The sequence below is a fragment of the Choloepus didactylus genome, chromosome 5, assembly GCF_015220235.1.
Source record: "Choloepus didactylus isolate mChoDid1 chromosome 5, mChoDid1.pri, whole genome shotgun sequence".
Lineage (NCBI taxonomy): Eukaryota > Metazoa > Chordata > Mammalia > Pilosa > Megalonychidae > Choloepus > Choloepus didactylus.
Window position 1 is genome coordinate 2,274,564 of NC_051311.1, and position 12,607 is coordinate 2,287,170.

Below are 12,607 nucleotides of genomic sequence, written 5' to 3' on the forward strand. Positions count from 1 at the left end.
AAAAATTATTTAAAAGATCTTTACCATATGTGGATCCTGAGGATCGTGGGATGGGACTTGCCAAAAGATTACACAATTTGGGACAGATTCAGATTTTCCAGAAGACTTCTAAATGCAGTCTGTGCCCTGGCTGCACTATTGTCTTTTGGGAGCAGGTAAATGCTACAGGTCGGCTCAGGGGCCCAGGTAAGCGGCCCAGGTGAATGGCCCAGGTGAATGGCCCAGGTGAGCGGCCCACGCTGCTTTGGCCACACAGGTTCCCTTGGTTTGCCTTTAACTGTGAACACAAAGAGGGTTGGTGAATATTGCTGGGCTCTAGAAAGTATTGGAACCCTTTCAGAGTTTCCCCAAACTCTTCTTCTCCAGAGAGCGACGTGCCCAGCACCTGCCCCAGCCAGTGGTGGCCGTACGCAGGCCACTGCTACAAGATCCACAGGGAGAAGAAAATCCAAAGGGATGCCTTGCAGGCGTGCCGGAAGGAAGGGGGCGACCTGGCCAGTGTCCACAGCATCGAGGAGTTCGACTTCATCATCTCCCAGCTGGGATACGGTAGGAGGCCCGACGGCGCCCGCCCCAAAGTTTAACAATAACCATTGCTTAATAGATTTAAATTAGCAATTAAACAAATAGTTTAATAATACATGCACAAATCATGGAGTGATTTAAATAATTCTTGTCACTAAAAATAATTTTAATTTTCTTTTAGTATCGCGTTAATTTATTGAATCATTTTTTATATTTCTTAGTTTTCTAGATGTAATCTGGCCTCAAAGCAGTCTTCTGTACACTTGCCAACTGTGTTTCATTTTCTGGAGTAATTTGTGTGTTTGTGTGTTTAAGGCACCTACTTCCTCCCACAAGTGGGGTTCCCGATGAGCAGCTCCCACTGTGGACTTTATTGTCCTGACTAATCTAGCTGACACTGCTGGGTTGTTGAGCAGAGAGGGAAGTGGGACAGTCTAGTGGAGTGGTTAGGTGTTGGCCTAAACTTGCTGAAGAAATTTATACCTCAGTTTTGGGTATACAATTTAAGAAATACATTAAAAAGTACTAAAGTTTTCAAAATTTGTAAAGTTTTCAAAAATTGGCTATATCCAAGAAAAACAAAAACAAAAAAGGTGACCATGCACTGGGGAGGCTCCCCCGGAGGAGAGAGGTCTGCCTCACTTCCTCAAAGAGGCTGCAAGGCGGCTGCAGCTGTGCTCCACTCCCACCAAGCAAAAAAGGGAGATGGATGGCAGTGACGAGGCATCACTTCCTGACCCAAGTGCCTGAACACTGATTGGGGGTGGAAGGAAAAACCATGAACAGACAGATGGGAACATAGAGTGGTGGCAGGAAATGTGCAAAAGGCCCCCCACACCACTGCCGTGAGCACCTGCGCCCACGGGCACTTTCTGTGCCGCTGCCTCGAGTTCAGGCCAGGAGAGGGACCTGCTGCAGCCAGTCAACAACTTTTGGATTTGTCCTATGTTTGCCACCCTGGAAAATCCAGACTGAAAGATAATAATGTAATCAAAACTGATATATCTGGGTAACAGTCACTTAAGGTTATCATGACTTACAGAGAGCTAATAAAGTTTGTGAATTTATGCATGGGAAACAGGCTGGCAAGGACACTGTGGGCTGGAGGGCAGGTTGTGCTGTAGTTTATATGACGTGATGCAGTGCTGGGGAGCCCCATATTGCTATCACTAACTGGTTTTGGGAGTTGGTGAAACGGTCATTTTTAAACTTAGCTTAAGAATTAGATTTTCAGTGGGGCAAGCTTTCATTTTTAAAGACTGACAAGGATTTATTTCCTTGAAACAACAAAATAGTATGGTAAAGGCAAAGAAAAATTATAACAATAAAAATATTGCTTATAAATTAAAAGCCCAGAGAACCTCTTTTTAGCTAGTAACATATCTTTTATAGTAATCACAGAAAGACATTTCAAATGGAAAAATTAGCCCCAGCACACAAACATGTGATGACAACATCTAAGACAGTGTCAATAATCGGTTTATGAAATCACTCTAACAACTTTGCACTCACACATATTTTTATAGGATGAAAATAGTGTCAGGAATTACTGAAGCTGTAGAACAAGAGCAGTTTGGTGAGAAAAAAATTTATAGGAAACTCCTAACGCTTTATCGTCACGGAGGGACCGGGGAGTTGAGCTCTGCGTTGGTCTTGAACCTGAATCCCTCGGGTACCCGAGTCATGTGGAAGCTGTGCTTGTTGCTGAAAACACCAGGGTTGCCAAACGAAGTGAAAGGAAACGGGGCGCATTGCCCGGCTGTGCTCTCACCCTCCCGGCACTGGAAACACCTGCTGGGCTGGCCCTTGGCCCACCGGACTTCTCCAAGCGCCGGGTTTAGTGGCAACTTTTAGGAAGAACAGATGCCCCATGCAGGGAAATTCCTATAGTGTGTGGCATTTCCCTCATTTTCTACGACAACAACAGCTTTATAGTCCTTTGGCAAGTAATTTTATTTTACCATTTAAAGAACATAGATCAAGCATTCTGGATGGAATTCCCAGTAGCACAAGTAAGTAGGTGTGGAATTGTGCATTCTTTAATTTTTTTTTATTTGGAAATGCTTATGGTTTTAGTCATAGAATCTTGAGCCTTTAATCACTTCGATTTTGCCCCGTTTTAGTTGTAATGTTTGGAATATTTAGAATTCTAACTGCTTATAAGGGCAGTAGTGTTCTCCATGGAATTTCAAAACAAGATGCTCACATTGTATATTGGTCTCTGGTTGTTTTGCTTTAACCTTTGTTTGTTATTTGGGTTTTGCCAGTATTACATGGAATTTCATGGTGAAAATGATTACAGATACATTAATAGACCGGGAAATAATTATCAAATGTTAGCAGATAGCTCAACTCCTCGGTTTAGACTTTGTCACGTGGTATTGATCATTTTTCACTTCCAGTACAGTGGCTGAGCATAGGCAGAATGTTGATAACAACATACTCTGTAAAATGGAAGCAGCTTTAAATTTTTACCAGGCTGAAACTTTCCTAAGATTTGGAAGTAGTCGTGTAGATTTATACATAAATAGATTGCTGTCATTCCAATCACATGCCTGCAGTCGGTCTGCTGTTTTCATTGGGAAGCCTGGGAAATTACGTACAACAGAAAAAGTAGCTTCGTAAGACAGTGGGGCGTGACGGGTTTACCTCACTTTCTTTTTAGCAATTCCCAGGAGATATAATTCACCGTAGCTCAACTAAAGAATACAGTCACGTCTGAAATTAAACTAAAATTGACAACCATCTGAGTCTACAGCACGTTGGTCGGATTCACCCTCCAGAGGGTGCCCTTTCAGGGAGTTACAATTTCCAAGGGGTCCCCTTTGGAGCCCCCTGAGCTTTGGAAAGAGGGCCCTGCACAGCTCCTTTAGTGGCTTTCTTCCTCTCCAGAGCCCAGTGACGAGCTGTGGATCGGTCTCAACGACCTCAAGATTCAGATGTACTTTGAGTGGAGTGACGGGACGCCGGTGACGTTCACCAAGTGGCTGCGCGGGGAACCCAGCCACGAGAACAACCGGCAGGAGGACTGCACGGTGATGAGGGGCCCGGTAAGGCGCCCGAGACCCCGGAAGGCTCGGCCGGGGTTGTGCCTTCTCCCCTCACTTTACCCATGCCTAGGGGTCAGTCACGTTCCAGATCAAAGGTGGACCCAGGTTCCAACTGAGGCTCCTGAGTCGCTGGCCGTCGGGCTAACCGTTTTCAGAGTGCCACCAAGCGCCAGGCAGAGACTCTTCAGGGACAGAATGCAGCGAGACCCAGCCTCGCCTCGTTCCTGCTGGGCCCTAAGTGTCACCACCCGCCCCGGCTGGGGGAGCCGAGTGCCGCGCTGCTCTTGCTGGTTGCTCCGGGGAGAGGGAGCTGGTGACAGCCGTCCCGTCCCGCTGCCCGGGGTCTACACTCGCTGACAGCTGCCCCGTCCCGCTGCCCGGGGTCTACACTCGCTGACAGCTGCCCCGTCCCGCTGCCTGGGGTCTACACTCGCAGAGAGTAGTTTGCATGGAGGTGTCATATGTTGAACCATTGCTTCCATGTTCTAAACATGACCGTAGCAGCTGACGAATATCCTAAGATCACCTCTCGTCAGTAGGTGACACGCGTGGTGGGGGAGAGGCCGGGCTTGGGCCGCCTGGCTCGGTTCCTCGCTTGTGAGGTGGGGACGACAACTGCACGCAGCCCGCGTGGTGGGTGTGAGGACTGGGTGGGTTTGTGCGTGTAACGTGCACCGCACCTGGCCCAAAGCTATTATTTTGGTTGCGGTGGCTGTTTTCCATGCGATTAATTGAAAGCTTAGGAGAAGGGTAGGAGCTGAGACGCCAGCGAGTGGGCAGGAGAGCGTCCTGGGGGGGGACCCGAGGGCACCTGGCTGCAGGGAGCTGGAGGACACAGGGGCGGGAAAGCTGGAGCTGGACGTGGGTGGGGCGCTGTCCCGGGCTCGCACCAACTCGCCTGAGCCGGGGAGCGGAGCCCACGTTTGCAGCGTCTGCTCTGGCTGCCGGGCTGAGGCCGAGTGAGAGGCAGACAACGCTGTGTTTTTTTGTTTGTTTGTTTGTTTGTTCTTTTTTTTCTGAGAAGTTAGGCAATTGGGAGAGAAAAGGTGATGATCAGGTGACGGTCAGTGTGGAACCTCTGGGCAAGGGGAAGCGGGGAGGCTTGGCCTCAGGTCCAGGGCACCCCCAGAAACGGGAGGAATTGCGAGCTGGCCGCGGGTGTGCTGCAGGTGAGGGTGTTTTCCCGGACGGTGGACGGCCTTGGCCGACTGTCGGGACAGACGGGGAGTGGCCGTGTCCTGTCAGTGCCGTCCTCGAAGGCCTTCAGGCCTCCTTAACCTCCCTCTGGATCCCTCTGGAGGGTGGTGTGGCCGCTTAGGTATTACAAGAAACGTCCCGGGGGCGCAGGCTCTTTTCCCATCTGCGTAGCCAGATCGGGCTTGCTGTGTGCGTGCAAACCAGCCTTGGCTCCTGGGGATGCCGTTTGCTCCCGCTGACCGGGGCTGCTGGCTTTCCCTGCCTGAGGCTCGGCCAGGAGCAGGCCGGGGAGGCCGCCTGAGCGCCGTCTGCGCCCTCTCTGTGCTCCCCGCAGGACGGGTACTGGGCCGACCGGGCCTGCGAGCGGCCCCTGGACTACATCTGCAAGACGAAATCCCAGGCACCAGCCCCGGGCGCCGAGCCGGTGGACGCGGGCTGCAGGAAGGTGAGAGCCGCGCGCCACGTGTCCAGCAGCGGGAACTGTTTGAGCCCCTCGGTTTGTTTTGTTAGTGGGTGACGTGGACGTGCTTTACGGATGTCACCAGAGCAAAGTGCTGCAAGTGCTGGCGTGTCCGACGGCTTGGCGGGTTGGTGTGTGGCCTCTCCGTTCTCCCACGGCCTTCCGCAGGCCTCCCCAGCGTTGTCCTGGGGCTCCTGCCTCCAGAGCGTGGGAGCGTGGGCCTTGGGACTGGGGAGGGGGGAGAAGGGGCAGGAGGTCCCTGAACAGAGCGTGGGGGGACAACGTGGCCGAGGCGGGTCCTGGGAGCAGCGGCCTGTCCCCGTGGGCGCCAGGAACTCTCCAGTAAGTGGCGACCTCAGGCCGCTGGTGACACCCCATCCAGGTGGGGTTCTCGCCGAGACCCTGTGATGGGGCAGATCCAGGCCAGGGCCGGCAGGAGCTCGGCTGCATGGAGAGGAGAACTGGGGCGTCTCAGGCCCAGGTGTCTCTCAGGATAAAGTGAGGGACTCTGTGAAACAATTTTTAAAAGCGTAAAGCAGCTCCAAGAGAACAGGGTTTAGGGTCATCATTTTCCTGTTTGATTGCTAACTTGCTCATCTTCCGCTTTTCCCCGTTCTCACTTCTCTTGGATAAAAATAAGGTAGAAACTAATTTTCTTTCCAAGACTGTTCTGTTGTGATGAAATAATCTTATAACAAATACCAAAAGGCTGAGAATCCATGAGACATAATTTAGTATTGAACAAATCAGGAGAAATAGAGCAGAAGCAGAGAAACTGTGGAACGTTAGGGATGCAAGGGTTAGAGATGTCCAAATCCCTCTCATAATGCTTGTGTTCTGGAAGCTTCCATCGGACCTGTGTGTGGCTTTCTTGGCGTCCCTGGAGGTGAGCAGGGCCCCGTCCCCAGGCCTGTGCGGCCCCACACCTGTTCTTTACCAGTCACATGCCTCCGTGGGTATTATTGAACTTTCCTGTAAATAATAAACAATCCTCAACTTTTTTTTTCACTTCTACATAATCAATCCAGGTTTTATATTTTCTTGTTTCCTATTAATTGTCACCTATCTGCAATCTTTGATAATCCCATTTAATCATTCGGGTGGTAAGAATAAAATCAGCAAAACAACACCCACTTACTGAACAACACAGTTGTTATGCTCTCGGTGACCTTGCAGGAGAGAGAGAGAATATTCCTAGTTAGACAGAAGAGAAACAGGCACTCAGAGATTCCATAATTCAGCGAGTTTAAAAACGCTCGAGGCAGCGACTCCCTCAAAAGGCAGAGGATGGTATCTGTGGGTGCGTGGTGTCGGGGCCGGGCCCTGGGGAGGGGTCTCGCGGGGAATTCGAAAGCACAGGCGGCTCTCACCCACAGCTGGGATTCCGCGCTACATGGGAAACCTCGAATCAAGAAATTAACCTACCCCCAGGAGGCCCGACAGAGGCGAATGTAAATCCTCTTTTAAAGAGGCTCCTTCATCCAGGCTGATGGTGCAGCCCACAGATGAGTCAAAATCTGAAATTATAAAATATACCAGGACCTTTGCATGGTGAGATTAACAGCTACAACATTAAAATAAGTATGTTTCAAAATATGGAAAGAAATAAAAAGTGGGACTGAAACCATGAGACAGGAGTGAGCAGTCACCGAATTTTGCCATGTAGAGTCTTCATTCTGATTCGGCTCTAAATGGTTTTTATTTCCATTAGGATTTTCTTGACTCATGAGTTGTTTAGAAGTGTGTGTGTGGTGGCTGTAGTGGTATATTTTATTTTTATTTTAGTTTCTAAGTGTTTGGGTTTCAATTTTACTGCATGGTGAGAGTATAAAGTGTTTTCTGTTTCTGTTATTTGTTGAGATTTTCTTCCTGGCTTAGTTCATTGCAGTTTTTGTAAATATCCCACACATGTTTGAACAGTGTATTCTTTGGCTATTGGGTTCAGGAACAGATAGATAAATAGATAGTGACTGGATGAAATTTAGCAGTTGCGGTACAAAGATATCTATATTCTTTATATTTTTTCTGCTCGATTTGTCGTTTACTGGGAGAAACCCCACCTCTATGATTATGGATTTGTCATTTTCTCCTTATAATTTTGTCATTCTTTGCTTTATATACTTTGAGGCTATGTTGTTATATCTTCCTGATGAATCATTCCTTTAATTGTTGTGTAATTTCTTTCTTCATTCCTAATAATGTTTTTTTGCCATAGTCTATTTTATAATATTAATATTGCAAAGAAATTATCTTTTAGTTGGCATTTCCCTGGTGACTCTTCTTCCAACTCATTGCTTTCACTCATTCTATGCTTTTGTGTTTTATAAAGGTCTCTTGTAAATATATATCTGAATTTTAATTTTTAGTCCAATTTGAGGAACTCTGGCTTTTAACTGTCAAATAAAAGAGCTAGATATTTTAGTTAACCTTATATTTTTAACATTCACTCAACTTGATGAACTTAATCAGTAACTGCCTCCCGAATGAAATAAAGAACCTTATTCCACTTAAAAATTTTTTTAAACTTTTTTATTTTGAAATAATTTTAGACTCACAAGAAGTTGCAAAAATAGTATGGAGAATTGCCCTATTCCATCCACACATCATATGATAACATCTTACAAACTATAGGACATCGTCACCACCAGAAAATTGACATTGATACAGTGTTATTAAGTAAACTACAGACATTATTCATATTCCATTTTAACCGCCTCAAATTAGTTATCATCACTATTTGTACAAGCAAGTAGATCTGGGTTTTCGTTTCTCAGCATAGACGTTCATCCCACTCATTCCCCCTGCGTTAGGGCTCCTGACAAGTAGTTCTTTCCCTGGGAATCTGAGAGAGGGAAAGTCTGTCTCTGCTTGAAAATGACTTCAATCCATCCTCAGTCCTGAAAAATAATTCAGCTGGGGTGGTAGAAAATTCCAGACCTCAATTTTACATCAAAATTCCTGTTATCAGCTAATTCTTTTTTAAAAAAATAGGTTCTCTATATTTTCCTTCTGGTTGATTTTAAGATCTTCTTGTTGTCTTTGGCATTCTGCAGGCTCACACAATGTATCCAGGTGGATTTATTCTGTTCATTCCACTTGATACTCAGTGTGCCTCTTCATTTTGAGTACTCAAGTATTTCTTTAAATTCTTGAAAATTTCTCATTAATTTTATTCTCTCTTCTCAAACTTTTCTTGGATCAATGTGCAAAATTTTCATCCTGTTCCATATGTTTTCTTTCTTTCAATGTATTTTAAACCTCCTTTCATATTTTTGTCTGTTTCTCTATATTGCTTTCATCTAATTTATTAATTTTTAACTTCATTGTTATATTTTTCTTTTCTAGAATTTTTTTTTGATTCAAAGCTTCCTGTTTCTTGTTCCTAGGCTTTTGTTCTTTCATTTTCAGTTTGATTTCTTTTGTCACTGAATCATCTCGAGCATGCTTATTTTGATGAGTATTTTCCGATTGTTTCGCTGTGTTGTTGGGTCTGCCTTACAGTGGGATGTTTTCTCACTTGGTTTGTGAGTCTTCATTGTGAGTGAGTCTTTATGGCGTCCCCATCACCACCCCTGCTGCCAAACGTCGTGGCCTCCTGTGATGTGGCTGGTGGAAATGTTTCTGTCAACTGATTTGCATTTTGCTTCTATGGATTCTCACACAGGTGGACAGGGTAAAGTTACTTGGTGTTTTTTTTGGCTTTTATTTTCAAACAGAATTCTGACATTTCTCCCTGCACCCAGAATCCCAGGCAGATAATGAGTATCTCTGTCATTTCCAGGTTCTTTGGGTAGATTTTCCAGCACAGGGGGCTCCCCTTGGGAATCATGTTTACCAAGGGCCTCGGCACCACCTCCTTGCCACACGTGCCCACTGGTGCCCAGCCCCAGCCGCACGTCCCCACTGGTGCCCAGCCCCAGCCGCACGACCCCACTGGTGCCCAGCCCCCAGCCTTACGTCCCCACTGGTGCCCAGCCCCCAGCCGCACGTCCCCACTGGTGCCCAGCCCCCAGCCGCACGTCCCCACTGGTGCCCAGCCCCAGCCGCACGTCCCCACTGGTGCCCAGCCCCCAGCCGCACGTCCCCACTGGTGCCCAGCCCCCAGCCTTACGTCCCCACTGGTGCCCAGCCCCAGCCGCACGTCCCCACTGGTGTCCCAGCCCCCAGCCGCACGACCCCACTGGTGCCCCAGCCGCACGTCCCCACTGGTGCCCCAGCCACACATCCCCACTGGTGCCCCAGCCCCCAGACCCTAGGACCTTAGTCTAGGTCGGATCCAATCCTGGGTGATGACAGTCCCAGCATTCTCCACTCTGAGTTTGGTTTTCTACTTATTTTTGGTACATGGAGCTTTCTTCTTTGTTATTGCAAACTTTCATGTAGTGGTTTATTTTTTTTGTTAATGCTAAAATTGTGTGTAGCATTTCTGTGTGTTTGGAATATGGGAGAGGAACCATGCCAAGTTATGCTGCCAGAAGTTTGGTAACTTCTCTCCTAGGCCCTGATGATACGGCTTGACACTCACCATCTGCTGTCAGGCCCAGCAGGCAGTTATCCCCAAGTAATGCAGAAATCTGCAGCACTCTGTTCAGTTTCTCAGTGAATATTTCAAAAATAGCTATTGTTGGAGGAGGTCAGCAAGTGGAAAGAAGACGCCCCCCCCCCCATTTTGTGTCATCCTCTGTCATGCAAGGAGCAGTGCAGGGGGTGGGGTTTTCCATATTCATGTAAATGATTTCCCTTGCTTTTAAAGTTATTCCTATGTGTTCTCTAGATATTTATATTGTTTATCAATTTATGTTTCATGGTTGTTTTGGAGAAACTATTAAAATAGTATGTGATACATAAGCATACTAATCGGCTCCTTTTTCCCCTTTCAATGCTTTATGACACTAATAGGGCTGGAAGAGACATGGCTTTTACTGCTATTTGATTGGGCACACACTTTCAACATTTTCAGAAGCAAACCAAACCTGTGGGAATGAGAAGGCTTATCTAACAACCATTGAAGACAGGTATGTAGCTGTTTTCATTTTGTTTTTAAATGTGAGAATTAATGAAACATTTGCAGAAAAGTCTAAGTCTTTATGTGTACTACATTTCTGAGAAAATTTAAATTTCTGTGGGTCTGGTTTGTAGGGGTAGAGGCGTGAAAAATCATATCCTTGGGATTCTTCACTGTAAAACATCACACAATATCAGGCTGCTCTTAGTACCATCCTGAAATATTCAGATCACCCAATAATAATCTAGTAAATGTAGTTTTTAGATCTAACTTTTTCTGATCTAATATATGCCAACATTTTCACGGCAAGAAAAGTAAGTAAAATATGTTAGCTTGAAATCCTGCATCCTACCTTCAGTGCTTCCTCCACCAAGTAAAGGGCAGGGGCATTAATGAGCAGTTCACTCACTCACTCATTCATTCATTCATTCATTCCATTCCATCTTCTTTTCTTTCCTGTGCTGGGTTTACTAGATAGGCCACATAGAGAATATTTTATAAAGCTGACCATTTATGGAAGACTCCCATAATATCCTTTTGAGCACAAAAGAAATGTGGACCAAATTAGGCTGAAGTACAGCTGAGGAGCAGTGCTCAGCCAGGGCTGCCGAGCGTGAGGAGGTGCAGAACCACCCATGGGGCTTTTAGCGTTTCGGATCCCAGGACCCAGCTCCAGGGCGTCTGAGTCAACACTCCGAGAGCCGAGGCGGCTGTAATTTATGTGTTCCAGGTGAACATTATGCCCAGCCGTGCTGGGAACCACAGGATCAGGGGATCCAGGCAAAGCTCAGAAGATCCTGCAGGCTCTATATTTGTTCAAATCTTTCGAATGAAAACATGAGAGACATGAGTCTCAGAAATCCAGAAGACACTCTGAGATGCGTGTGCAAAACACTGGATAACAGGCTCAAATCTCAGTCTTAAAGGAGCTGGAATAATAAACCAAAACTAACCACATGAAATGCAGTGGTGAAGAGGGAAACAGCCATTTGAAAAAACCAAAAAAATGTCAATCCAGGCCATGTGACACTGGGTTAGTGCTTCTCGTGTGAAAGGACTTGAGGGTTTTGAAGCTAATGCTAAGCTTGGGATGAGCCAGTGCCCCGACGCGGTGAAACGCGCTCCCACGCTGGAGAAGCCAGAGCCCTGTGCGGGTGCCGATGGAGGGGGCGTCGAGCAGGACCACGGCAGGAGGGCCCTGAGACGTTCGGCGGCTGCACACCCGGGGGAGGCTGACAGAGCTGGGGTTTGGACCGGAGAGGCAGCAGGATGACTTGTTGACAGCACGTGGCATCACCACTTCTCCTGTCCCTGCTGGCATGCCCCCGACTCAGCTGAGAGGGGTCGGGGAGCCCGAGGCCACAGGGAGGCCACAGGGGGATGCCGGTAGGAAGTTCCCACATTTTTTATTAATATTTTTTACACTTCCCACGTTGCTACAAACTCTTGGATGGCCTGTACACTTTGGATGATTGTATGGTATGTAAATATATTTCAGTAAAATTGCATTAAAAAAACAAACACCTGGACCTCACCTCAGAGATTCAGAAGTAACTGGGCTGGGGCGTAGCCAGGGCCCTGGGGTGGGGGTGAGGATGAAAGCCGCCCGGGGACCCCAGTGGATGGCCAGGCTTGGGCCTCGCTCCCTGCCCTGGGCATGCTGGTGAGCTCTTAGAACACACCGGCACCTGGACCTCAGGCCAATTATTTTATTTTATTTTTCCGTTTTTAAATGTAGTTTGTTTATTTACTCAACACTCCCCCATCGCCCCACTCCTGTAATCTCTGTTTGCTGTCTGGAGATTTGCTATTTCTAGACATCTCTTATAAAGGATATCATACAGTATTTGTCCTTGTGCATCTTGCTTACTTCACTGAGCATAATGTTTTCAAGATTGTTCCACGTTGCAGCGAGCCTTAGAACTTCTTTCTTTTGGCAGAATAATATTCCTTGTGTACATGGATCACGTTTTGCTGATCCAGTCACCTTTTGAGGGACACCTGGTTGTTTCCAGCTTTGGGCTCCTGTAAATAATGCTGCTCTGACATCAGGGGACAAGGGGCTGTTTGAAGGATTCCAGTGTTTGACCTCTGGAGTCCCATCCATCCTTAAGATTTTAGTGTTTATTTATTCTTTTCCCACTAGTAGCAAAGCACTGGGTTAGGCAAAGAAGAAACGTAGAAATTCCTTTTTCATTTACAATAGAGAAGTAACAAATTATCATGTTTTAATACAATAAATTATATTCATTGACCTTACAAGACCCAAAAAATATTTGGGGCGATACTCTTGATGTTCAAATTCCTTTGATAAAAATGAAGATGGCATAGTGTTTGTAAAAGTCTTTAAAGTCTTTGTAAAAGAACTTG

At 46.7% G+C, this 12,607-nt stretch overlaps 1 protein-coding gene across 3 annotated transcripts in view; it reads left to right on the forward strand.

Moving 5' to 3' along the window:
• The window catches only part of MRC1 (mannose receptor C-type 1), a 79,936-nt gene that overhangs the window by 30,034 nt on the left and 37,295 nt on the right, over positions 1 to 12,607 (forward strand). For all 3 annotated transcript variants that reach the window (XM_037837661.1, XM_037837662.1, XM_037837663.1), the window contains 4 exons: positions 367 to 549; positions 3,418 to 3,575; positions 5,107 to 5,217; positions 10,132 to 10,247. In XM_037837661.1, the coding sequence (XP_037693589.1) occupies positions 367 to 549; positions 3,418 to 3,575; positions 5,107 to 5,217; positions 10,132 to 10,247 (568 nt within the window). The remainder of the gene's footprint in view (positions 1 to 366; positions 550 to 3,417; positions 3,576 to 5,106; positions 5,218 to 10,131; positions 10,248 to 12,607) is intronic.